Source organism: Acomys minous, assembly GCF_964271855.1.
Source record: "Acomys minous genome assembly, chromosome: 10".
Classification (NCBI taxonomy): domain Eukaryota; kingdom Metazoa; phylum Chordata; class Mammalia; order Rodentia; family Muridae; genus Acomys; species Acomys minous.
In genome coordinates, this window is record NC_140491.1 from 72,255,531 (window position 1) to 72,283,218 (window position 27,688).

General features: G+C 43.0%; 1 protein-coding gene across 6 annotated transcripts in view; it reads left to right on the forward strand.

Annotated features, from left to right (window-relative positions):
• Window positions 1-27,688, forward strand: part of MAPKAP1 (MAPK associated protein 1) — a 215,513-nt gene that overhangs the window by 72,861 nt on the left and 114,964 nt on the right. For all 6 annotated transcript variants that reach the window (XM_084799625.1, XM_084799623.1, XM_084799628.1 and 3 more), the window contains one exon: window positions 20,980-21,152. In XM_084799625.1, coding sequence (XP_084655751.1) covers window positions 20,980-21,152 — 173 coding nt within the window. The remainder of the gene's footprint in view (window positions 1-20,979; window positions 21,153-27,688) is intronic.

Sequence of the window (27,688 nt, forward strand, 5' to 3'; positions counted from 1 at the left end):
AAACATGCCCCCTCCTCAAGTGTACTGATGAGGTATTCTCCTTACCACCTCCGTTGTGTATCCTGTGTTTTCCTAGGAGTCATTTGCTCCTGTCAGGATAGTGACTTTTCTTTTGCCTGTGGTCCCTTGTCATAAAGAGCTTGGGCAGCTGCAGTTGCTTTAACTTTTATTGGAGTTTTTATTGTGTCTCCTGATGGAAGCCTATTATCCCTTTGAAAACCAGGCTCCTGCCGTCAAAAGGGCCCCAGTGTGTAGGGACAAGAAACTCAGATGCTGTAAGTTGTTGGTCACGGGGAGTGATAGTGAGTGGGACCATTCTTACTTTTCTCTCAGTTCCTAGAGCCACATGTTGTATCTCCTGGGGACATAGTATGTAATTGTTGATTTTTACTCTTAGCTGTTGCCACCTGGCCTCACAGGGTGCTATCTTTGAACTTGTGTCTTATCTTTATCGTCAAAGAGTTGTTCAGTACTCTCTTAGGTACCTAGCTTTTGGGTAGTGTGGGTGTAATGTCAAGAGGATTCCACAGCTGTATGCTACTCCATGCCTTCCTTTGGTCTTCAGGGCTACACAGTTTTAGTGAAGTACTCCAAGGCACTGTTGCTTGTTTAAGCATTTCTGACAGAAAGGTAAACCCATCAGTGGGCATGGGATTCAGCACCGTCAACTTGTCACCAGTGAGTGGTTGATCTACCCGAGAGATGGTACAGTATGGCGAATCAGTGTTGCTAGGAGGATAGACATTTGATAGTGGAAGATGGTAGCATTAGCTGTGATAAGAGAACATGTTGGTAGCCCATAGATAGCCACTCCTTGTTACCATGGATGATAGTCTGTGCCCATGTGCTAGCACTGGGAGGCCAGTATGCAGGGTAGCTGAAATTAAATCTAGTTTGAGTTCCCAAGACCACTCATGAGTTTACTAATTTGCTAGAAGGACTCATAGGACCCAGCAAATAGTCACTCCCAAGTTTTTGTTGAGACAGTGAAAGGATACACAGCACTGTGGGCAGAGGGCCAGGGTGCCCAGAGTAATCTAGACAAAGCCCCATGCTGTCTGCTTCTCTGAGCTTTTAGGGAGTGATGTTCCTAAAAGATACCTAAGGATACTTGGCTGGTTTTGGAGTACTGTCTGTGCAGTTGAGGGGCATGGCACCCCTGTTTCTTTGTGTCAAAAAGAGTTCCCTCTTCCTGTGCCCAAGGATGCTTATCTTCTTCCACAGGAACCACAAGGATAGGCAGGTGTTTGCATTGTCCACAGTTCAAAGGTAACCAGAGTTCTGGAAGTACCTAAATGAAAAGGAGGCACAGATGCCTTCCTAGTGGACACATGTAGTCAACAGGGGTGCAGAGACACACAGCTACTGGCATTGGCTAGGAAGTAAAGCTGAAGCTTTCCCCCTGTACTTTGCTGCAACTGGCCAAAATCTGATTCTCTGTAACTGCTTAGTTGGGCATCTTATCGGGAATAGAAGGGCTTACATTGTCTGCCTCCGTCTAACCTTTTGCTCTCTGTTTTTTGAATGTCCAGAGAGAAGAGAAGTACATCTTAATCATTGTCTTTGTGTGTTTTCTCTGGGCACTGCTATTGTCACTTCGGTTTTCAGTAGAGGAAATTGGCTTATTTGAAACGTTTGTCTTAATCCTCTATGGAAATATCAGTTTACAGGAAGGTTAAAGCTGCTCGTTTGGGCTCCTCCCAGAGTCTCTGCTGCAATTGTTGTGAAGGAAACCCCAGGGAAGCCCCTGAGTAGGGCTTGGGAAGAGCAGGGGCTGTGAGATGCCAGTACTGCAGATGCTTTATCAGATGCTGTCTGAAGAGCCGAAGGAATGCGGTACATGCAGTGTCTCTGCCTTCTAGTTGAACAGACATCTCCTTTATCTTTAGGAGGCAGCTCAAGAAGCCTTAAATGCGAGTATGATTGCTTTTAGTATTTTAGATTGGTTTGAAAGCATAGTGTTTGGGTTTCTCTGGCTTGAATTCTTACTGCCCCTGTGTCCTGGACGGGATCTCACTATGTGGTTGTGGCTGGCTTGGTACTTAATATGAAGAACAGGCTAGTCTTGAACTCTTAATTCCTGAGTTAAATGTTGTCCCACTACACGCAGCTTTAGTGCCAGCTTTAGTCCCAGTATTAGTGCTGTTTTCTTCTCTTTTTTAGCTGTACATCAAAGGATTTAGGAAGTAAGAGAAAAAAAAATAGACAAATGAAAAACCAGACAAGAAACTTTGCTGCCTTTGTCATAGCCAGACGAGTTGCCTGTAGCATTGGGAGCACAGCAGCTACTTGATGAAAATCTTAGGCTTTTTTTTGGGGGGGGGGGGATGTTTTTCTTTTTTGAATAGGATGGTGGCCAGAGAGGAGCAGCAGCTGCAGTGGGACTGTTGCTTGTGTTGCCCTCACATTCACTGTGATGCTGTCTGAAACCTTTCCTTCCCTGAGGCCCACTGACACCTCTGCCACTCACGAGGGCCAGAGATTAATTTGTAAGTCATCTGCTGTTTGTCTTCACACAGAATAAGTTGTATTGTGGGGAGGCAATTCACGGTAGAATGCAGACTCCGGAGTCAGTTCCAGGCCTGCACCCAACCTTTACCATCTGTTACCTCAGGGAGGTTACTTCATTTCTATGAACGTCCTAGCAAAGTAGAAAGAATGGATGACTCTACCTCACTGAGCTATATTGAGATTTTTTTTCTCAATAGTCATTTTGTATGTCATTCATGGGATAAGAGCCCATAATGGTGTTTAATAAACACCAGCTACTGTCTTGTTGGAATCAGAGATAGGCTTTTAAGAATACCTTTGTATCTTGGCTATCTTCCTTTGATAAGAGTGAAATTCATCCTGCTTTTGAGAATTTTCTTTTATTTCTCCAGCTCACTCATAATACTTATTGTCTCAGTCTCTATACTATTGCCATATGAAATTACAGTCTTTGTAGGTCATAAATGATTGAATGCCAGGAGTTTTGTGTGATTCAACTTAATGATCTAGACGCTGTTGAGTGTCTGCTGCCTACTAAAATGTGTCTATGCTTTTCTCTCTCTTACTGGCATCCTTGTGCAGAATGCACTGTTGTTATTACCGTTTGTAAGTGGGGAAACTAAGGATTAGGAGGGTGGTCAGACTTGCTTAGGATATATACTGGTAAGTAGTGAAGCCAGGGCTCTAAGGCAAGTCTCTTGACTCCTAAGCCCAATCAGTGTCTTTTCAGTTTCTGTCCCACGGAGAGTTTCACAAGCACCTTCCCACTGCTCTGTCCAGAGCTAGACACTTGTTTCTTTCGCCTCTGTTGCGGATGGTCTGGGTTTGTCTCCTTATCTGAGGCACAGCATCTCCAGGGGTAGGTTCAGTCTGCTTGGCTCTTTCTTCAAGCCGGTCTCACTGACTCATGAGATTCCTCATGGCTGCTGCTTTTGGCATCTGCCCCTCAAGAATGTACTGGGACTGTGTCTCAGTTTCCTTGGAATTACTGAGGATAGATGTAGAATCCTGTACAAGAGAGGAAGCTGAGGCCAGATGTGGTGCACGACTCAGTTATAAAGGCTCCAGACTCTTCTGGACCTGCTTGGTTCAGGGCAGGTCTCCCCTCCTATCCTCCCACTTCCACCCTCATTGTTTAGAAATGCTGCTAAAGCCAAGGAGGAGTGCAGCCCTCACACTAGGATAGTGTGTGTCTCCCCGTGGAGGCTCCTTCCTCCCTCTGTAATGAATTCAAGATTGGAAGCCTCTCAGTGTATTTCCTGAAGGAAATCAGATTCTTGATACATTCCTGTTTGATTTTTTTTTTCTGGCACTAAAAAGTGTTTCTTAGTTTAATTTGCTTTCAGAGGAATTATTATCTTTTAAAATACACTACTAAAACAACTATGATTGAATTCCAGTCAGTCTCAAAAGAGAGTGACCTCAGTCTTTAGTAGAAACTTGGAAGCAATTGCTTAATGTCTGAATTCAAGATTCAGGCTTTGAGAAAAGCTGCCCTGACCTAGCAATCTCCTCAGGTTTGTCCCATCTACTTCCCTCACCTGCTCCTGAGCCATGTTGGTGAAGCCTCTTGTGTTTGCAGTTGGAGGCTGCACTAAGTCCTTTGTTGTTTCGTTGTTTCCTTTAGGGTAAAAGAATAATTAAGGGGAACATCTTTTCTGAGCAGCTGGAACCAAATTCCAGCTGACTACAGCACCTGCAAAGATGGCACCTCTGCCTCTGGGTGGCAGGGTGAGGTGCCAGCCGTGAGCTGCAACAGTGGGCACCAACGTGCAGTTACGTGCCCATCTTGCACAGCTCCTGCCCTTCTGTGAGCTTCAGACGGCAGGAAGACCACTGAATGCAAAGTGTCTGTTTTAGACTAATTAGTGGGATGATTTGTGAAATGGTGGCTATTTATTTAATTAATCACCAGCACAAAGCCATAAAACCCATATTTTAAAAATCCCTGTTAGTTTGCCATGTGGTTAATAGATTGGAGCACATTAAAAAGTGACATGGTGATGTATTAAAAATGTTCCACCTAAGATTCCTTCAGGAAGGAGCAGAAGCTGTCTTTGCAGATGCTGAGATGGAACCTGCCAGGATTGACCCTTCTGAGGTTCAGACGTTGGTAATGGCATTTGTCTTTGAATAGCATCTGCATTAGAATAGCTCCTCCTGGAGTATTCCAAAGAAAGAATTTCGTAAAATAACTCAAAATTAGGATGGACGTTAATCTTGTAATGTTTCTCTTAATGATAAGGACTTGTAATTTTCTGCAAATTACTGTTGTCCAGGCATAGGAATGTCTTTTATAATATAGGTCTTTTGCTTCTATTTGAGGGTAAAGAGGCTATTTAATTAACAGGATATTAATGCAAAAACATTTGTGTTGCAGCTGTCAGAACCGCATTGTTTGGCTCTGGTATTGTTTTCTGTCAAATGGGAGCAAGGGTGATTGTTGTACTTGTTTGCTCTTAGCCCAGGTGAATTGTTCAAGAGGTGACACTGGCTTAAAAATGAGAATAAATGACTTCAATTGTAACAAACAATGGGTGGCTTTTATATGCTCCAAGTTCTAGTTGATGTTTAATATCAACTAGGCACAAGCAAGTACATAAGCACATTAGTATTTGAACCTAACTGTGGTGTCTGTGCAGTGCTTCATTCCTGTGCGCACACATACAAATTATTGAAGCAGTCAGGGTTAAAATGCTATGCAGCATGTCAGGGCTGTGGGCTTAGTCCCCAGCACCAGGAAGAAAATCAGAGTGATCATTGTTCCTGCTAAGAATCAAGCTTACCTACAGTGAGATCTGTTCCATGACGCCCTGCAGTTGTGTGTGAGAATGTGCAGCTCAGGGGATGTCTGGAGAGGAAACTGACTGGCCAGCGCTTGGGCCTGAGCGTCTATGCTACGCTGCACAATTCCCTGCTATGTGAGAAGGGGAGCTGGAATAAAACATGAGTATGTTAATACAGCCTGGAGCTGATGTGGTGGTGATGATTACAATGCAGAGAAAGCATTTCTCATAACTGCTATTGCCTACTGGAGCCTTTGAAACATCTGGACTTTTAATTGAAAAATAGTATGGTGCTGTGCAAGGCAGACATGCTAAGTGCAGCCACTCATTTAGAATACAAAAATATAATAGATAAAGTGTTTATTTACAGTGTATTTAAGTATTCATACTTTGTTATGCTTTGTATAACAGGGAGTTACTGGGTTAAATTTTCATGAACAAAGGCAGTCTAAAATGAGATAAATTAAGTGAAAGCATTAGTAGAATTTTCCGTTGAAACTTGGAAGGGGTGCACTTCTGCATTAGTTGGGACCTTTTAAAGGATGCTAAGTGTTCAGGTGGTAGTCTTTGGTTTTGTGTTTTAAAAGAACTAGCCTCTTGGTAACACACCTAGTATTGTTACATACCTTTCCTCTTACTACAATCATATCTTGGGTTTTTTGTTTTGTTTTTTAAAAACCTGTTTCCTGGCATAATGGTAAATGGTTCTAATGGCAGCATTATTGCCCAATAAACCAAATCCTTCCCCACCTCTGGGGCAGGTTATCAGAGTCTGCCCAGGAGAGCAGAAGAGCTGGTGAAGGGCGTGCAATTAACCTTTGTCCTGCCTTCCAGCAGGGGAACTGACCCAGCAGCCTTCCGAGGAAATCCAATTTAATTTAAAATGAATTTGAAAAGACAAATTAGCCATATCTATTTTAATAAGATAAAAATCCGACTCTGCCTGTGTCTGGTTTAGTTAGGTCCTCAAAGGAGATCAGACCAACTGAGCCTCAGGATGAGCATGAAGAAATGCCAGGGGGCTGAGATAGGTACCCTGGGGGCCCAAGCGCCAGTCTTGAGTTTCTTCTAGAGAGCAAGTCCGGGCTGCCCCTTCTGCAAAGGATTGCAGCCCGAGAAGCACCGTGGCCTCCTTAAGTCCCTAGCCTGGGTGGAGGCCGATACCGTATGCTGCTGGCCCTTCCCTCTGGGGGGGCAGATTGTTACTTTTCCTCCCTGGATGAGAGCACACTGACGTACCGCCACCTAAGTACCAGACTTCCTAGCAGACCTCACAATTTCAGGTTTGTCTCCTAGCCCAGCAGGGGCTGTCCCTGTGGCCTGTAAGTCAGTATTGACTGCTGCTTGTGAAAACTGAAGAGGTGCTGCCAGCTTTTTAAGGAGCGTATGCTTGTCTGCATTTAACCCCATAAACATAGGCTTACTAGACTCCTCTGTGTACCCAACAGCAAGGAGACCTGAAGCTGCTCCACTCCTGAGTAGCTGAGGCAGCACTTCCTCTGTCCCTCTTCCTCCCTTTCCTTTGGTGACCCCAAGTTTTGAAGTTGTGACTGCAGCATTTGTACCCTTTGCTACATATTCTGTACTTCAGTTGTGAGAGTTGCCCTGGGAGGAGGAGCAGAGAGCTGCAGGGCGGAGGCTGGGGTGGGGGGTGGGGGGAGGCAGGGGCGGGGGAGGACGCACACAGGCCTGTACACAGGAAGGTCTGAATCCTTACTGCCAGCTTAGTGGCCGACTCAGTTTCTGTTGTGCTTTGTGCGTTCCCTGATTTCACAGAGTGACACAGGCAGGCAACATGTCTTACTGTTCATTTTTTTGTTTCCTTTTGTGGAGACAGGGTCTTGCTGTGAGCCTAGGTGGCCTGGAACTCACTATAGAGGCCAGGCTGGCCTCAAACTTGCAGTGATCCTCCTGCTTCTGCCTCCATTCCAGCACACTTGGTTGTCTTTCATGTGTTTGGTACTAACTGTCCTTAGCACTCCTGGACCCTTCTCTACCCTCATTTTTAAAACGGAAGTTTCCTTCCTCTTGCTCCTTTCCCCTTGGTTTCTGCCCAGGAGACTTGTGAAGGCTTGGTAGAGTTTTGGATACTGCTTTGCAGTTATAAATTTTATGTATAACTCCAACTGATTCTTTTAGGGCTATGCTAGATACAAAATAATAATTTGCTTTCTCTTTTTCTTGCTACTTCTGTTTCTGTGCATTTACAAACTGTTTAAATGAAATTCTCCAATTGACCATTTGTGTTTGTATCTTCCTATGGAAAAAGCACAGTGTGTTTTGGTTGATGGGTTGTGGGTTCTGTGTGTGTGTGTGTGTGTGTGTGTGTGTGTGTGTGTGTGTGTGTGTTTTCCACAGAGCAGACCCACATTTTGAAGATGAAAGTGAATGTCATAATTGGAGAAATGTAAGGCTATTTATTTCCATTTTGTCTGATGTTTTTACATTGTTTGCTAGGAGGTGCGTCAGGGACTTGAATTAATTATAATTACTGAAAGACATAGGCTGATTGAGCAAATAAAGTAGTAAGCTCATTTATGCCAGAGCTGTCTAATTATAGCTCAACTTTGGATAAGCTGTATGTGCATGAAAGATTAATTTTAAAAGGTTTTTAGGACTTACTAAATAATGATTCAATGAAATGTTTGAATTCTATCATTGAAGAACATTGAGTCTTACAGTGATAAAGCAGGCCTGAGCCTAGCATTACTCAGAAATTTTTAGTTCTTGAAGACCAGTTAAATCAAGGAGACAATATAATTTTAAGGTGAATATTTATGTTAAAGAATTTTATAATGTTTAATCAACTGAAACGCTGTAAGAAAAAAATGTGTCTGGATTATTGCCTTCACTGTCTTTGTAGTTCTGCTTAGAAATGTTCCACTGTCTCTGAAATAATCAGTTATCTGTGGGGTTAGCTGGGAGGGTTGTGCCAACATTCTCCTGTAGTCAAGGACTGTAGAGATTGTAACCTTTGCCAGAGCTCTGCTGCCATCTAATAATGAAGCCAAGTGTATGTCCTTCGTTAAGTTTTAATGTTGGAAGTTGGGTTTTCCTTTTTTTTTCCCCCCCCCTCCAAGACAGGGTTTCTCTGTATAGCCTTAACTGTCCTGGACTCACTTTTGTAGACCAAGTTGGCCTTGAACTCACAGCGATCCTCTGCCTCCCAAGTGCTGGGACTAAAGGCATGCTCCACCCCTGCCTGGCTGGGATTAAATCTTAAAAAGACTCATTATACTATGAAAGTTTATAGAGTTAAAAATGTGTAACTCTTCTTTATGGTCTTAAAAAATATTTTTACTTTTAAAGCATATTGATTTTATTATATAAATGATTTAATAATAAAGAGGTCTCTAAACTTATGCTAGGTGATGGGGCTTAGTTCATGCAAATTACCTTTCCCTGATATTATCTTCATTATGGAACCCATTGTTTGTATAATTAAGTGCAAAGTTCTGTGTAGCATTTAATGATCAAAAAGTCCCACAATGGCTATGAAAATTCAAAACAGACACTTTCCATCCTGTAAAGATAGCTTTAAGATGGCTGGATTGTACCTGTGTGAGCAGACATACATCTTAGGACACCCTGTAACCATCTCTGGTCAGATGAGAGGAGAATGCCATGACTTTTCTTCAGAAAGGACTGAGAGGAACCTTTCCCTGTTGCCTGTGTCGCTCCCTTTGCATACAGGGATATTTTGTCTAGAGGTCGGCGTGGCCTGACCAGCAGCTTAGACCACAGTAAGAAGGATCACCAACTGCAACAGTCCAGGGAGCAGAGCTCCTGCAGGGGAGATACCAAGCACCCCCTCCGCACAGAGCTACACCCCAGCCTCACAAAGCCCTGGCACAGGCTTCGGCTTTGCTTTAGACTTCATTTAAAATTTTTATTTAGACAGTATTTTAAAATAGATGTTCTCACCTGTGTTTCATAGCTGAGGAAACTTGACTTGCACAGAGTTGCCCAGTTCAAAGATGACAGGCCCAAAGTCCAGGTGAGTCCTTTTGCCTCTGCACTGAGGGGCCTAGCACCATAGACATGAGATTCCACCAGCACAGTAGACATTGATGGAATCAGGAAGCGCTCTCTGCAGTAAGCTTTCTGGAGGAGAATGACTGCACTCCTGGTACAGGCTGAATAGGCTTTCAGTTTTCCCTCATGCTTCCCCTATTGTTTGTGAAATGCTTAACCTATATTTGAAAATGAATGGTTGCTATTTCTCTAGATATATATTTAAATTGTTGTTTTATTGGCTGGGCATGGTGGTACAGGCCTTTAATCCCTGCACGGCAGAGGCAGAGGCAGGCAGACTGCGAGTTTGAGGTCAGCCTGGTCCACATAGCTAGTTCCAGGCAGCTAGGACTGTATAATAAGACCTTGTTTAGGAGAAAAAAATGTAGTATTATTATTATATGTGTATTGTGGGGAGCCCATGGGTGCCATTGCATGTATATGGAGGTCAGAGGCAGCTTTGAGGAATTGGGGCTTTCCTTCTGTCATGGTTCCCAGGATCAAAGAGTCAGGTTGTCAGGTTATGCAGCAAGCGCCTGTTCATGTTGAGTCAGCTCACTGGCCCTCACTTGCCAGCTGAAACAGTTATTTGAGTTTATTGCTTAACCCACATGGGATAACTCAACCCACATGGGATAAAAAACAGCAGTGCTACCACCCGAGCATCAGAGCATCAAGATATTTTAAATAGAGAATATTTTTCCTAACAGCAACCTAGTTTCCATCTAGGACTACAGGTTTTCATTTGCTATAATGTTATAGATTTTCTGTGCTGTCCTGTCCTCTTGAAAGGGTTGCAGGCTGCTGTACTCTACAGTACTTATAGCCAAGGTGGCAGTGGTTTTTGGTTGGGTTTGGTTTTGTGTGTCTTGAGTTTTGGTCATAGGTATATAAAGGGCTGTGTGTGCTGTAAAGCAGCAGTAGGCTTGTTCAGATGTCATTAGGCTAGGACTGAGATCAGTGGGCAAACTCTGCAGCAAGATTTTACCCAGTAGAAACAAACATTTAGCCATCACGACTGTCCCTGGGAGTGAGGCAGAGGGCTTGCTTTAGCAGGTAGCAGGGGCCACATCTTTGTAGGTCTTCAGGAGAGGCTGGGGAGTTCACGTTCTGAGGGAGCATTATTAAAAGGATTGTGGGGCTGGAGAGATGGCTCAGTGGTTAAGAGCACCGCCTGCTCTTCCAAAGGTCCTGAGTTCAATTCCCAGCAACTACATAGTGGCTCACAACCATCTATAATGTAACCTGGTGCCCTCTTCTGGCCTGCAGGTAAACAAGCAGACAACACTGTATACATAATAATAAAATAAATCTTTAAAAAAAAAAAAAAGATTGCCCAGAAGGTGTTTAAGAGTTTTAAGTTGGTGTTTATAAAATAGAAAACATACAGCAAGCCTAGTAGACAGTGAGAATTTCCTGAGCCTTTACTGTGGGTCCGACAGAGAAACAAATGCTTCTATGTATAATCTTACCAGACCCTTTATACAACCCCAGGAGAGAGAACTGTTACTATCCACACTCTTAAAATCCTGTGTATGTACGTTGTGTGTTCTTGTGCATGTGTGGAGGTGTGAGGTTGACTCTGGTTCCTTCCTCATTTGCTTTTCATTTTACTTTGTTATTATTTTCTTGAGACAGGCTCTCTCACAAAGCCTGGCACTCACTGATGGCTAGATTAGCTGGCCAGCTAGCACAGTGCCATGATGCCTAACTTTCTGTTGTTGTTTATTTACAATGGGATCTCACTGTATAGCTTTGGCTGACCTGGATCTTGCGTGTGGACTAGGCTGGCCTTGAACTCACAGAGATCTGCCTGCCTCTGTCTCCCAGGTGCTGGGATTAAAGCTGTGTGCCCCAATGCTTGGCCCAGTGCCTACATCTTACATGGGTTCCGAAGATAAAAACTCAGGTCCTCATTCTTTGTGGACAAAGAAATCATAACCTAAAAAGCTTAAGCTGCTGAAGGTCAGAAATATTGGTGTTGTGTGCAGCTTATACTTGTCACCACCACACTGTGCTGCCTCCCAGCTTCTGTTAAGATGGCAAGGATCCGAGAAGCACCCAGAGCAGAACTTGACCTTCTTAAAGAAGGAGTGACAGTTGACGTTCTTGATAATAAAAGCTTAATGGAACCAAGGTTGGTGATTCAGAGGGAATTAATGAGATTTTGTCAATTTTATTTTAAGCTTGTCAGAAAATACAGTGTCCAGTGACAAACTGTAGAAATGTTTTTGACAAATTAACTTGACTACAGGTGCCAGATCAGGGAAATGTTAATTTAATAGCCTTTAAGCGGTCCAGATTTATTGAGGGTTAAGATAGCAGTACAAAGCCAACTCCATAGCTCTGAATGGATTTGTCATAGAGCTTTATACAAAATCTATTCATAGTCACTGCTACTATTTTGAATATAAAAAAAAAAGTGAGTTTATTTTCTGAGCCCATAAAATTGTGGTGTTTAGAAGTTTTTCTTCCATTATATAAATCCTCTTTATCTCTCACAATTAGATAATCTGGTTTATGTTGGATTTTGTTTGAAAATACTATTTCTCTTCAAATGGAAGCCATTAAATACCCTCACAGAAGTAAGCATTTGATTGTACCAGTTCTCACCTTGTTATTGCCTACAGGGCACCTATAAAGTACAGCATCTAGAGCCTGGCACAGAGAACACCTAGAGCACAGCACCTAGAGCACAGCACCTAGAGCACGGCACCTAGAGCACGGCACCTAGAGCACGGCACCTAGAGCACAGCACCTAGCACCTAGAGCACAGCACTTAGTGCACAACACATAGAGCAGGGCATCTGGAGCAGGCATCCTTCTGTCCCTGTTGGGGAGGTTAGGGAGAAACGTGTCAGTAAAAAGGCAAAGCAGTCATTGCTTAAACACAGTTTCCTTTCAAAGGCTACAAATAATCCTTTTATCAATTTATATTATTACATTGACTGGATATACTGTTACATTTACTTCTGCATTAAAATTACATATAATGATCTGCTTGTGCAGTTGTGACTAATGGAGTAATGTTGCCTGCTTTTTGTCTCTTTAATTGCAGAAGCCAAGCTGCCTGTCCTTTCTCTTTCCTTCTTTAGGCAGAGAAATTGAACACTTAGCAATAGTTTGGAGATCTGCTATTCAATTTATTATTGGAAACGTTGATGTTAAGTAGTCTTGCTAACTGAGCCTTGAACATAAGTCTTAGTTCAGTTGGCTCACTTGATATGGGTAGCTCCTACCCGAAGATCATTTTAAGCAGGCCATGTAGCACAAGCTTGCAATCCCAGCAGCATGCAGGAAGCAAAGGCAGGAAGATGACATGTTTGAGGCCAGCGAGACCTGTATAGCAAGTTCCTGGCCAGTTATGGCTACATAGTAAGGCCCTAACTCCTTTGGAGTCAGGGGGTTGGCTCTGAAAGATGGCTTAGCAGTTAGGAGCACTGGCTCCTCTCCCAGAGGACCTAGGTTTGATTCCAAGTACCCACATTGGGGGTGGGGGGGGGAAGGGGGAAGAGGTCACAGTTGTTTGTAACTCCAGTTTGAAGGAATCCAACACCCTCTTCTGGTCACTTCAGACATCAGCCACACATGTGGTGCACATATATACATACAGGCAAAACACCCACACACATAAAGTAAATAGAGGCCTTTGTTCTTGTTTTCTTTTGTTTGGGTCTTTTGCTTGTTTTTGTTTTTCAGACAGGCTGTCCATACATAGCACAGGCTGGCCTTGAAGTTGTAGAAATCTGCCTGCTTCTGCTTCCTTGGTGGAATAAAAGGCATGTGCCATATCTAGTTTAGCATAAAATTATTTTTAGAAAAGATTATTTGAAATTGAGCAGCATCTGTTCTTTCTGCTTCATCTGTTTTGGAAACTATAAAGTGTATAATCTTGAAATTAGTTTTATGATAGGCAACAGTTATTTATATAGACATATAATAGCTATATATTTATAGTAAGCTAGATATTATTTTAGCTAACGAGACACATGTAGGCATAAACACACTATATGAATGGACTAATCCATCCTCATGGTCAATGTCGTATGTTTCAGTTAGTGCCTATTTACATGCTTTATGTTTTTATATTGGAAAAGCTAATTATTAGATTATTAATTAGATAGCATGTGGTTCAGAATGTTGACATTCTCTTGATAGGCTTCAAAAACACTTTCAAGAGAATGAGCTTTTCCAGTGTATCATACACCACAAACACTTATATCCCTTCACCCAGTAACATTCACGTGGGATATGTGCATATTTATATCAAAGAATGCTTCAGAAAAGACAGCTTACAATACTGGGATGTTTAAAATGTTCAGCTCTGTAAGCTGCAGTGTAACGAAGTGTTTAAATTCTTCTTCTTCACCTGCTGTATGTCAGATCCTGTGTTATATGTGCAAGAGACATTTCAGAGACGAGAGTGACCTGGAGCAACAAGCAGTCAGTTTACATGGGATAGGAAAGACGTGGGAGACCTGAGTGTGTGTTTAGCTCAGCAGAGCTAACTGTAACCCTCTGCTGTACTTTAGGCCCACAGAGCACACAGAAATTGACGGGATGCGCTTGTTCTGTTTCTATAATTCACAGCTGAAAGAGTGAAGAAGAAGGGAGAGGTAGTTAAGGAAAACAGTGAACTATAAGGTTGTAAAAATCAAGTTGCCTGGAAGCAGAGAAGAGGCAGTTATTTTGGACTTTCCCCTTCTTGGAAGAGGAGACATTTGAGTGGAAGGACAGTGAGTGTGAGTGAGTGTGAGTGTGAGTGAGTGTGAGTGAGTGTGGGTGTGACGGGTTTGAGATAGATACCTTGTATTTGCTTATCCCAGTGAGAAAGGGGAGACTCGGAGATGTGCAGTTACTTGCATAGTGTCTAAGCTTAGCTGAGAGTCAGAGCCAGGATTCAAACTTGGATGCAGCTGACCCCAAATCTGTACTCTGAGTTGTTGCTCTGTGTGCACTGGGGCTGGTTATCCAGGGTATTAGCTGCTATGCCAGGTCAGAATACTAGCACCAGGTGGGTGGAAATGGGGTTTCTGACTGGCATGATCTGTAGTTTGAGGGAAACCTTCTCATTGTTGGCCGAAAGGAGGTAGGGCTGTGGAGAGGTGAGCTTCCTGAAGTAAAGACAGTTGGAGCACTGCTGTTCAGTATGGCTAAGAATGAGGCGGCCTCTTCAGGGCCAGTGCCACGGGGACAGGAGGAGAAAGGTTTGAGAGATGTGTCAAAGGAAAGTAGTAGCAGTTCTTATCCTGTGTGACCTAGTCACCTAGTAGATACAGAAGCCTCTGGGTATGCAGGTGACAGGAGGGCTGACCACAGAGAGCACTGGCTGAGGAAGTGCCTCCTGCTCCTCAGGTCTGTGCTGAGCCTTTGCTTCCTTCCCTGGCTTAGGGGTTGTTCTGGAGAGTGTGAGTCAGCTTCACCTTTGTTGACTGACTGTAAGTCATTTTTTAAAAAATAAGATTAAGTTACATAGTTATAACTTAATTTGTTTATGTGTATGTGTCTATTTATGTGTACCATAGTGTAAGTGTCCCCAGGACAAATTCATTGAGTCCATTTTTTGATTTTTTTTACTGGGTGGGTCCTGGGACATCAGGTTTGCCAGTAGTGCCTTTACCTGCTGAGGCATCTCACCTGCTGGATTCGTTGCTTTTTATTTTTCTTTAATAAAAATTATATAACCCTGGGACTTGCCTATGCTGGAGAAGTGCTACCATGCAGCTACAGCCTCAGCCCGCATAGTATGTCCCTGGTAAATGTTTGCTCAATGCCTTAATGTGGCCTGTGCTTGCAACATGGAGCTTCATTCTCTTACCTAATGTCCATAAGCCTGGAATGGGAGTTACTCTTGCTCTTTTTATCTCCTTTTTTCTTGTTGTTATGGTTTTAATTATAATATTTTGTGTTTAATTGTAAATAAAGTGTTCATTATAGAGAATACAAAAAAAATCAGAATCATTAATAAAATCACCGTGTCTCCGAAGGACCCTCTGTCCTGCCCCTGTCGTGCTGATTGTAAACACAGCGAGCTGCTTCTCTCTGGGTTCATGGTTCTGGCAGGGAGCATGAATGTTTTCCTCTCTAAGATGCCTCGACCAACCCCTTCCAGTGTGACTGCCTTAGAGTGAGCCTGCCGCCGCCGCCGCCGCCGATGTACTCAGCACCATGTTCCAGTGTGGCGTTCCAGTGGGTGTGTGTTGGATACGTGAGAGAGCAGAAGGACACAGCAGAACCCATTCTCTGTGACTCCCTTGCTTGTGCTCTCTAATTATGGCTTCATCACCCCAGTGCTGTATTGGGGAGCACACAGATTGCTGTGCAGTGAAGCTGTGTGACCCCCATCTTTGTTTATTGCTAGTTGCTTCTTAATAGTTGGATGTAGGCCTCTGATATTGCTTTTTTGATGTGTGGTGAATACTTTAATCCTTTGGTCACCTTATTTTTTTTTTTATAAGTTAATTACTTTCTATTATGTTGATGGATTGTTTTATGTTTTAGATGATTTTTCTCTAAGCTTGCAACACAGGGACTCTCAGATAGAGCTTACTGCCACCACCTGGAGCTTTTTCAGAGGAGCTTCCTCATTTAAAATAGATAATTTCAGGGTTTGTACAAGGCACTTTCCCAAGATGGAATTAGAAAATTGAAATGATGAAGCACTTCATTTACTAAGCATCTCTGTGTTTATTCTGATTTCATTTTAAATGAGCAGGGCTAAGGGACAGTAACACCTGCTGGTCTCCTAACCAACAGTGACATCCTGCAGTCTGGATCAGGACGGGGTCCTGGGAGCCTCAGTCCCTTTCTATTCTCTTCTCTCAAATGCAGATCCTTCTATAGAAAGCTGCTCAAAGTGGAGCTTTTGTTGTGTTTATGAGGACAAAGGGAAAGAGAAAGGTGAGCTGCGCAGGGTTGGGTTAGTGGCACTTGGACTAAGAGGTGAAGGGGCTGGGTAGTCACAATGGCTCAGGTTGAGCTGTGGTTCTTCCTTGTGGCTGTGGCAGACTCAGCAGGACACTATGTCCTCAGAAGCCTTGCCGTAGTTTTCTCCTGGGATGTAAAGGTAGAACCCTCTCTTCGAGCTAAGCTGAGAAATCAATGAGATAGAGCCAAAGCACTAGACAAGCATCTGTCCTTACTAGTATGCACAGGGTTCTTTGCAGAGCTTGTGTGATGTCACTTGGGCCCCATGTGATCATGAAAGCAAAATGGATCTGAAGTCAAAAGCATCTAGCAAGCTGCTCTGCACATAGAAAGCACGTTGCAGTTTATGAAGCAGATTCACATTGTCTTTCCCTGTGGGTCTCCACATCTTGAGGTGTCAGTCCTGTGGCCCCTTAGCTATAGTTCAGCAGGAGGAGGAATAAGTGAAGGTAAAACGGGAATGCACTGGGCCTGCAAGATGGTACCGTGAGCAAAAAGGAAGAGTAGTAAACTTAATAGACTAGGTCTAAAAAGGAAGGTGCTATGAGCCAGAGCCCTCGTGTGTTAGTCAGGGTTCGCTAAAGGAGCAGAACTGTGGGGTGGGGAGATGCAGAAGAGTGGGTGCCAGGCTGTGGTCAGTAGTTGTTCAGTCCACGGAACTGGATGTCTCAAGAGTTCCAGCCTTCTATTTGAGCCTAGAAGGATTTCTGGAGAGTGGCTTGTTTTCAGTCTTTGGGGTCTGGCTCAGCAACAGGGAGGAGGATAGACCTGCCAGCAGGAATGAAAGCAAGCTGGCAGAAAGCAAGGCTTCTGTCTTCCATGCCCTTCTCTATGGACTGCCACTAGAAGTAGCCCAGGTTTAGGGTAAGTCTTCCCCTCTCAGAATCCAATTAAGAAGAATCCCTCAGCCAGATGGCTGTGGTGCACACCTTTAATCCCAGCACTCAGCGTGTTCTAGGACAGCCAGGGCTACATGGGAAACCCTGTCTCAAAAAAAAAAAAAAAAAAGAAGAAGAAAAAAAGGAAAAAGAAAAAGAAAAATCCCTCAAAAGTATACCCTGCGGTTTGGGTCTTAGCTCCGAGTTCCAGCTGTAGTCAAGTTGACAACCAAGGCTAGCCATCACAGCCCTCAGAGGCGTTCCATTATTATTAGTGCCCTCTACCTACCTCAGTGTTAACATACTTGCTGGAGAAGTCTTGCTTAACCATTGCAGTTACCATTTCTAAGCTGAAAAGCATGTAGGAATGTGGTGTGTACATATAGGCCAGGCCTGTGAAAAAGACAGGGAACGTTGTAGAGAATTGACTTTCTTTTCTTTCTTTCTTTCTTTTTAATTTAAAAAAGACTACCTTTATTTATTTCTTTTTCAGTTACATACTTTTAAATAGGGCTGTGTTTCAGTATTCAGACATTCAAGCAGTGTTGACTACATTAGTATTGACAGAAAAGAAGCATAAAATGCAAACCATTGTTGGCTCAACCTGAACATACCTGCCTTACCTATTACTGACCAGTCTGTGTGCCAAAGACTTGTTCTCTGGCATTAAAATGGAGCACTTCAAAATCCTGCTAAAAAGCAAATGTCTACACACTGGACTTTGCAGCAAATAAGGGTATTCATACTTTAAAATATTTAAGTCCATAATTAGATTAATATATACACCTTCTTATATATAAGGAGTTCACATCATATAAACACTGTACAGTCCAAAAATCCCTACTGAGAATAAAACTAAGTAGGCTTATGATAAGAAATACAGGTATCATATGTATTTGCAAATATCATAGACACACAAACTTGGTAAAATACTGAGAATTGACTTTCTTACTCACTTGATAGCTTTAAATGTGGGGGCCATCAGTTGATCTGATGTTAGTTGTTGGGGTGTAAGAGAAGTAACATTTATGTAAAGTGATTTTTAAACCATCTCTACCTTACTTTCCTTATTCAGGTTCTGACTCTTTATCTTAGAATGCTAGAATTATAAAGTGAAGCCATGCGACTGGCTAAATTGATTCTCTGTATGATTAGGAAACAGACTTATGAAAAAGGACAAGAGGAAGAAAGAAATGAAGATTTACTCAGTTCCTCCAGTAGCAGGCATTTGGGCTATTCAATAGTGTTATATTTGTTTATTTGGTATTTAGTGTGAGTGGGATGCCAGCTAGGCTTAAATTCCTGGGCTTAAGGATCCTCCTACCAATTAGCTGGGGTGTATAGACAGTTGCCAGCATGTATTGACTACCAGATTCTTTTTGGGGAGTCTTCAGTTTGCCAGGCACACTGCTTGGCATCATGTATGGAACAGGAAGCAAAGAGACAGTGTCACTGCTCTTGTGGGAAGGGCATGCACTAAAGATGAGCATAAATCAAGGTGTAATCTTAAACCGTTAAGGGGTACAAAGGAAATAAATAGGATACCTGTGGGAGAGTAACCGAGAGGGTCTTCCTTCTATAGCATCATCAATGAAGGATGTGTGAGCCAGAGTCAGGAGTGAAGCTTCTGCATCAGTCCTCATGAGAGTCTTATCAATCTACATGAGGAGCAGAAACTCTGAGAGACTTGGTTACATGGCCAAGAGCATACATTAAAGTATGACAAGTGATGAACCAGAGCCTTCTAGATACAGTCAGTAGTGCCCAGTGATGTCTTCAAAGTGAGAGATGTAGACAAGATATACACAACTGTGCGTCTAGACACACATCCTAGGAGTACTGCCGGGCCAAGGTAGCTAAACCTTGATGGTGAGGCAGGGAAGTTGGCATTGGATGATGGTGGAGAGGTGGGTGGGCACCAGATAGATCAGATAGTGCTGTGAGAGTGTGGCCTTTATTCGTTGTCATCCACCCACTAGGGAAATGGGAAATAGAATATGATAGCTTTTAGTGTCCAGTCCCTCCCTCATACTGCAGATCAAAACCAGGTTGTGTTTATAGTAGAGGAGCACTCTACTAGTGTATGTGTGTGTGTGTGGGGCAGTGTATGTGTACATGTGTGTGTGTTCATGCACTTGTAACTAACTTTACATGACAGTGCCTTCTCTGTGGCTGGGACTTGCATTATGGTAGATTGTATGGAGTATCCTCTCATGTGTTTATTGGCCATTTGTACATCTTCTCCAAAGAAATGTCTGTTCAGATCCTTTGCCAGTGTCTCAATAGGTTCTCTTTTATATTGCATTGTGAGAGTTCTCAGCATGTTCTAGACGATAGACTCTTACCAGATAATTGGATTGCAACTCTTCTTCCCCTTCTGGGGGTCACCTTGACAATATTCTTTGGGGAACACATTTTTAAATTTTTATAAACTCTGTCTTTTATTGTTGCTGTTGTTGCTTATACATCTGTCCTTTAAAGAAATCAGTGCCTAATTCAAAGTCATTAAGACTTACCCTACTATGAGTTTTATTGCTTTATCTCTTACATGTGGATCTTTGTATTTGCTATGAGGAAGGAATGCAGATGACCCTTTTGCGTGTTGCTCTCTGCTCATCCCACTGCCATATGCTAAAAAAGACCAAAACTGAAGTACAGTTTTGCAGTAGCTGTCCTTGAACTTACTAGTGGAGCAGAAAAATGGTACAAAGAAAAAGGATCTGGGATGTGAGCAAGTGGTATGGTGCAATGAGATGGCTGCTGCTGTGACTTGGGATAGGAAGGACTGGGGGACAGTAACGTGTACCAATGTAAACTTGAATTGTGCACTTTTCTCTGGCCTTGTTGTGGGTAAGACTGAACCAAGAAGACCAAGCTCTAGTCTCTGGTGAGGAAGGGGCATGGCCCAGAGCCACATAGAGCAGAGTGAGAGAGGATGCTGCTGCTACAGTTGATTGGTTTGCAACTCGTTGGAACAGGACTTTTTCTAAGAAAAGAGGAAATAATAGTTTGGGACTGTTAGCAGGGACAAGACTACCTACATAGCCTCTTGATCTTAAGGATTTGGGGGATTATGAAAAAGAAGGCCGAAGAGCAGGACATGGTGGTGTGCGCATAACTGCAGCCAAGGCTCGAGGCCATGAGTTTGAAGCCACTGTAGGCAGCAGAGCAACTTGGGAAGTAGGCGAGGGGAAGAGAAGAGAACTAGGGAGAGGGAGACACAGGAGAAGGAAGAGTTTAAAAAAAAAAAGCAAAGCAGTTCTGCTTTAAGAGAATGGTAGACCTTCCCCCAGGAAGTGCCTTCCCCAGACAGTGGCTTTTGCTTAAGGCACCGAAATAGAATGTTGAAAAAGCAGCTTGGATATGTTGCTGACTAGTGCTGGTGCTACAGAGAGCAGAAAGGAGAGTACAGAGAGAGGAGGGCTGCATATATAGCAAGAATCAGAAGTTCATAGAGTAGTGTGGGTTGAGCAGCAACAGAAGACCAACCATCCTTGAACTGTGTGGCATTTAAGTTAGCAGGTGTACTGCCCAATGAAATCAGTTCCTTTAGTCTCTGAGATATATAGACAAGCTCTTGTCTCAGTGTGAGTGCCTCCTCTTCAACCTCTCCAGGAGACACGTGGCAGTTAGCAGGGAAGGCAGCTGATGGCAGGGTCTGTTAGTGTCTCCTCCAAGTCTAACACCAAGCACCTGCTGCTCACACTCATACTTGCTCTCACTCACCTTCCTGAATGTAGACTTTGTCTGCCTCAAGACTGGCTAAGCTAGGAGTCGGTCTGTGCGGGAAGGATGGGACCCAGACCAGGAAAGCTGTGCTAGGACCATAGTGGCTGCAAGACCACAGCTGTGATTTTACTCTCATGCCTGTGCTCCATCCACAGGGTCATGTGGGTACAACTGCAACTAAGAAGATCGATGTCTACCTCCCCCTGCACTCGAGCCAGGACAGACTGCTGCCAATGACTGTGGTGACAATGGCCAGCGCCAGGGTGCAGGACCTCATCGGCCTCATCTGTTGGCAGTACACGAGTGAAGGACGGGAGCCGAAGCTCAAGTAATCCTTTTTCTTCTCACCTGCTCTAGTTCCAGGTGGTCTCCTAGGTCTCCACGCTGGGCCATGTCTGTGTGACACTGAGCTAGCTCATAGTCCTCCCCAGGGCCCTCCTTGCAGAATAAATGTACACATTTCCAGATATGGACCTGAGGAAATGAATTTATATGGCTAAGAATGGCATGAAAAGATCTGGAGAGATGGTGTAGGGATTAAGAGTACTAGCTGCTCTTCCGGAGGTCCTGAGTTCAAGTCCCAGCACCCACATGGTCGCGCATAACCATCTGTAATGGGATCTGATTCCTCTTTCTAGTGTGTGTGAAGGCAGATCACTCTTATACATAAAATAAATAAATAAATTTTAAAATAAGATGGCATAAAAAAAATGGGAGGAGACTGGTGTGTGAACACTTGCCATGAGCTGGCACTTAACTGGCCACTTTATTTCTGGTGTCCTGTTTGTTCTTCCAGCTGTGAAAGTGTGTGTTCTGGTCCTCAGTGTCTTGAAGTAAAGACGTGGACTCAGGTCCTTGCTAAGATTGCTCCACAGAATATGGTGGTTACAGCTGACCCCAGATCAGGGTGTTACTCTGTGTGCTCGCTCACTACAGTGCTTTGTTGTGAATCTGAGCTTTCTCTGTCAATAGGAACTTGGCCTTCACTTAGTGGTTATAGTAAAGATGCTTTGTTTGAACGTGGGCACTCCATGCCTGTACATTCAGCCGCTTTTACCGTGTGTTGGCCTTGCCCACACCCTTTTTTGACAGATGTCCTCGTCTAGTTTACCTTTTTTCCAGCAACAGGATTTGGAACACAGCAAATTTCTACAGCTCTTATTTAGCTGAATATGATCTAGTCAGCTTTAGTTTAAATTTTTAAAAAATATATTAAATTTGCACATGAAAAGTTTTCCTCTAGTTCTTTTCTTCTTTCGTTATTTTCTTTGTCAGAGCCTCACTGTGACATGTAGGCCAGCCTCAAACTCAGGATTTTCCTGCTGCAGCCCCTGAGTGCTGGGATTACAAATGTATGCCACTATGACTAGTTGCTTTTGAGCTCTTTCTGACATTGCCTTCCATTTCCCTAGTCAGTTCAAATGTAAAGCTCATCATTGCTGCTCTGATGGCCATAGGGAACCATTCCAACTGAGACACTCACTAGGCTCAGACAAAGGCGGGGAGTTGGTTGCTGCTCTTAGGGAGGTGCTGAGATGTAGATCTTTCTCAAGATGAAGTAGCAATGAGGTACAAGAAAGGGAGCATTGCCTGAACTAAATGATGTGAGTCAACTGGTCCAGAGTGATAGGGCTACTGAGTCACAGACAGGAGCTGAACTGTGATTTCATTTGTAGATACAGAAACTAAACTTAGGCTAAATAGCTTTCTCAAACCACACAGCAAATAGCAGGATTGACACTTTACCCAATGGTTTCTGCCAGTGCCCAGTTCTTCCCGTCCACACATACTGTGGTGGAGCTGCATGCTAGATCTGCAAATACAGGCGAAGAGAACAGCTTCTGCTGTCAGGGATGTGCTGCCCGGGGTAAAATGGCGACAGCCAGAGAGAATGGCATCTAAGAGTAGACGCTTTGAGAAGATCCAGGTGTGTGTTTCAGAGTTATGTGGGGTCCAGCTCTCTTGATCCTGGGACAACCAAGGGGAAAACTGAGGGAACAGTAGGAAAAGTTAGGTTGAGAAGCTGAGAAGATGGTATGTTCAAGAGTGCTATACCCTACTTGAGTCAGAGCACTGTGTTGGCATATTTGTAGTAGGTACCGGAAGCTAGAAGTTCAACATGTTTTCTCAGGAATATACTTCAATCCATCCCACTGTTTTTTTGCTAGTTGATAACTTGTTACTATATTTTTCCTGTATGAATTAATGATGCAATTATAGGGAAAACTGGAAGTAACTGGAATGTTCTATACAAGATGAACTATTAAACACCATGCTTCTCCTGTCCAGCACAACACTACAGAGCAATAAGAAAGAAACAAGCAGTTGATGCACACAACTACTTTGATAGGTCCAAGTCACTTTGGAAAGGTTGTATCTCATGTGATTCCATTATATCACGTAGTCAAAGTGACATAAGTACAGAGACAGAGAACACGTAAATGCCTTCAGAGGACAAAGGTATAAAAGACCTCTCTGTTACATTCTGTTTCCGGTGAAGGGTACGACACACACACACACACACGCATGCACGCACGCACGCACGCACGCACGCACGCACATGCCCACACCCACGCCCAAGCCAACTGGCAGAAACTGAGTAAGACTTGTAGTCTTGTTACCAGTGTTGCACCGATGTCAATTTCCTTGTTCTTGATATTAGGGTATAATTACATGAGCTATCGGTAGTGGAGGGATACTACATAAAGGATTCAGAGGCTTTTATGTGGTATATTTTTTCCTCTTGTGAGTTTGTAATCGTTTGAAAATGAAAATTTTAAGAATAGCACTTTTTAAAAAGGCATAGCAGCAACAAACCTCTACTTTCTCTGTGTCAGGCATGAGAGGTGAATGCTACGTGGTGGCAGCCACACTGTTGCCATGCTGGAGGACATGTGGCAGGTAGAGGAGAAAGAAGAACTGCAGAGCTGCAAAGGGAAGCATGGGTCCACTCGAAGCTACCTCCATCCATTGCAGCACGTAACCAGCAGGTCCCAGAAGACCTGGCTGTGCCTCCAGAGAGCTGAGAAACAGCTGTCAGCACTTCCTGATTACACCCTTCATCCCTTGACAGAGACCATACATCGCACCATGCACATCCCTTCACCTAAGGCAGCTGGTGCTTAGGATTTTGGTCTTTGTGCTTTGAACCCTTTCTTCTCTTAAAACCATAGAGAACCTCAAAAATTCGTATGTTATATATACACCAATATTTTCTATCGTAGAACTCTAACTAGGACATAGATTTAAAACATTTTCAGAGCTGGAAAGATGGCTCAGTGGTTAGGAGCACTGTCTGCTTTACCAGAGGTCCTGAGTTCAGTTCCTAGCAACTACATGGTGGCTCACAACCATCTATACTGGGATCTGATACCATCTTCTGGCATGCAGGGGTACATGCAGACAAAGCACTCAAATACTTGAAATGAATAAAAAAGAATGCCCCTTTAAAAACACTTTCCAGTTTTAAAATAACATAAATATATTACATGTTGTCATAAATTTTTATTTTTTTACTAATGTTTTTCCTTGAAGAACATTAGGTGAAATTGTTGTGTGTGTGTGCAGCTTTCTAAATTACCAGAGTTAAGCTTATCAGTTAAACAAAACACAAGGAAGCAAATAGAGAAGCGAAGGGCCTGGTGTGGTGGTTGGTGCACATGTTCCTGGTAATTAGAGGCAGGAGAATCACTTCAGACTTAAGGTTAGCCTTTATTACATAGTCTGACCCTGTTTCAGAGACATACACAAAGAGATGTATTGTTAATCACAGTAATGCCAACAGCAATTCACCTACTAAATATATATAATTTATGAAATTAGAGTTAAAGTAAGTTGCTAGTGTTATGATGCTCCCTCTAGTGTAAAGTGGCAGAGTCTCGAAGTTACCTTTCCCTCCTCTCCTTCTGAATCTGAATGCTGTCCTGCAGCCTCTGCTTGTCCCTTCCCATCAACAGGTGTTCAACTTACAGGAGGAGTGGGGAGAAGCAGGCTGGAGATCTGGAGATGAGTCAGACAGTAGAATTCTTTGTTTTTGTTTTTTGAGACAGATTTTCTCTGTGTAACAGTTGTGGTTATCCTGGAACTCACTGTGTAGACCAGGCTGCTGTCTCTACCTCCTAAGTGCTGGGAATAAAGGTGTGCACTATCATGCCTAGCTTCAGATAGTAGAATTTAAGACCAAAACTAACAGACAACAACAAAACAACTCCACACCCATTTTGGCAAAGCTCATGATGAATGAGGATGACCCACCTCGGTAATATAATAATTCTTACTGCGTTCACCTAGCAACAGGCATCAAAAAAAGAGAACCCCATAGCTTTGATGATGCCTTTCTGAAACAGGACATTTCAGTACATTCCTGTCGAAACCTGTAGCCAGGGGGAGGGGCCAGAGAGGAGGATCAGCCTGAACAAAGTATTATGAAAAGCAAATAGCGAAACCCATTCTCTACATACTAACTTTAAAGGCAAAATAAAAGTAGTATGCAGTATTAAATGAAAGAATATTAGCTGGGCAGTGGTCATACACACTTTTTTTAGAAAAGTATTTTATTAATTTATTCATATTACATCTCAATTGTTATCCCATCCCTTGTATCCTCCCATTCCTCCCTCCCTCCCGCTTTCCCCCTACTCCCCTCCCCTATGTCTATGACTGAGGGGGACCTCCTCCTCCTGCATACGCTCATAGGGTGTTGTCAAGTCTCTTCTTGGTGACCTGCTGTCCTTCCTCTGAGTGCCACCAGGCCTCTCCATCAAGGGGACAGGTCACACACACTTTTAATCCCAGCATTTGGGAGGCCGAGGCAGGTGGATCTCTGAGTTCAAAGCTAGCCTGGTCTACACAGCAAGTTGTAGTATAGCCACAGCTGTTACACTAAGAAACCCTGTCTTGAAAAATCAAAACAAAAGAATACTGTACACCAGGGAAAACTGGTAAGAACAATTAGAAGTTAGGGGAGATGGTTTCAAGCACATAAATAATCACAATACATTAAAAAAAAAAAGGCAAAGGTATTGGAGAGATTGCTTAGTAGTTAAGAGTACTGACTGTTCTTCTAGAGGACCTGGGTTCAATTCCCAGCACCCATATGACAGCTCCAACTGCAACTCCAAGATCTGACACCCTTACACAGACATACATGCAGGCAAAACATCAATGCTCATAAAATAATATATAAATAGATTATTAAGAAAAAAAGGGGACAATGTATCGGAGCAATTCATGGGACCATAGTACTTTGTATATTTAAGCTGTTAAATATACAAAACACTAGACTTAAAATCACCCATTTTAGCAGCCTCTCACATCACTGAATATATACAGTACTTGCACATTGAGTTATTCATATAGATGCACACACTCAAATAAAAGAACTTTAAAATGTCTGTTTTACCACAAATTAAGAGAAAAACCTTTTCATTTCAAACTTTAATTTGAACAAAGTTCAAAACCCATGGTCATCCAGGCTGGTATTCTTGAAAGCCTTTTCCTGGCATGCATATTTAGAAAACTGAAATTGTGGTAAAATGCATGTAACACATTTTTTTCATATTTTAAATTATGTATATTTCATTTGGTAATCTAGAATGATTTAGTAAAAAGAAAAAAGAAAGAAAGAAAGAAACTTGAAAGGAAGGTTCAAACAGGTTATCGGTTTAGGTTCTTTGCCTGGGACCCTCCTCCCGTGCTCTGTGATGTTAATTTTGTCGGCCTCTGCAGCTGAGCTTGGCTTTCCTGGTGCATTCCTTCAGGTATCAGCAAGCCGACATGTCAGTAGTCACCGCATCAGTGCAGTTTTGAATTACCAAGTTAAGCCACAGGTTTGTGCAGTTTGTCTGAAGTAAATCTCTGAAATCCCTTTCTGTGGGGGCAGTATGGGAAGGATTTTTCTTTTCAGCCTGTTATTGTTGATGCTCTGGAATAGATCCTTATTTGGTCTTTCCCAGTGGGCTGGTCTGTGGATGAGCACTTCATTCACTGGGGCCAAATTGCTGGATACTTGTAAGAGCTTTCCTCCAATTTTGGTTTGTTTGCCAAGAAAACCACTTATACAAGAGTATTGTTCAACTGCCCCTATACTGTGAAAACTGCAGCATCCGACTGGCCCCAGGGAAGGAATGGAGAATTGGGCTGTGATTCTTGGTGTCCTTTATTTTTTCTTGGGTTTGTTAACTGTTGTGTAAGATCGGGCTATGGAATTTAGCCGGATTTCCTGGTTATTTGGGCATACTGATTCTGAGAGAAACAGTGGGAAGATCTGACTTTACAAGACCAAATTGAACAAGTTAGACTTCATTATTTATGGTTATTAAGTTTTATGCCTCACAATGTTTTATTTAGATTTGGGTGACTCAGAGATCACCTGCCTCTGCTTCCTGAGTGCTGGAATTAAAGGCATGCACCACCACTGCCTAGCTCTTTTTTCCTTTTAATAACATCTCTTACTGGGCAGATGTTCTAGATATTAATGGACTTCAGCTTATCAGCTCTTCTTTTCATAGGTGATGCTTTTGGTATTATATCCATTTGTTTAATTTTTTTACATTTGAGTGTGGGTATGTGGTCTGTATGTGTCACAGCATTCATGTAGGACAACTTGGGGGAGTTGATTTCCTCTTTCTTATAGGGATCAAACTCAGGTCCTCAGGCTTAATGAGCACCGTCAACCTGCTGAGCCAGCTTGCTGGTCCTGGAGTTGTCTCTAAAAGGCCCCCATAGTATCCAGGGGCACCTAAATGTTTCTCCTAGAAATACTTTGGTCTAGAAGTTACATGATTATGTGCTCCATATTTAGATCTGTGATCCTGGACTTGGGATGTCTCTGAGTGGTAGAGTGCTTGCCTGACATGTGCAGGG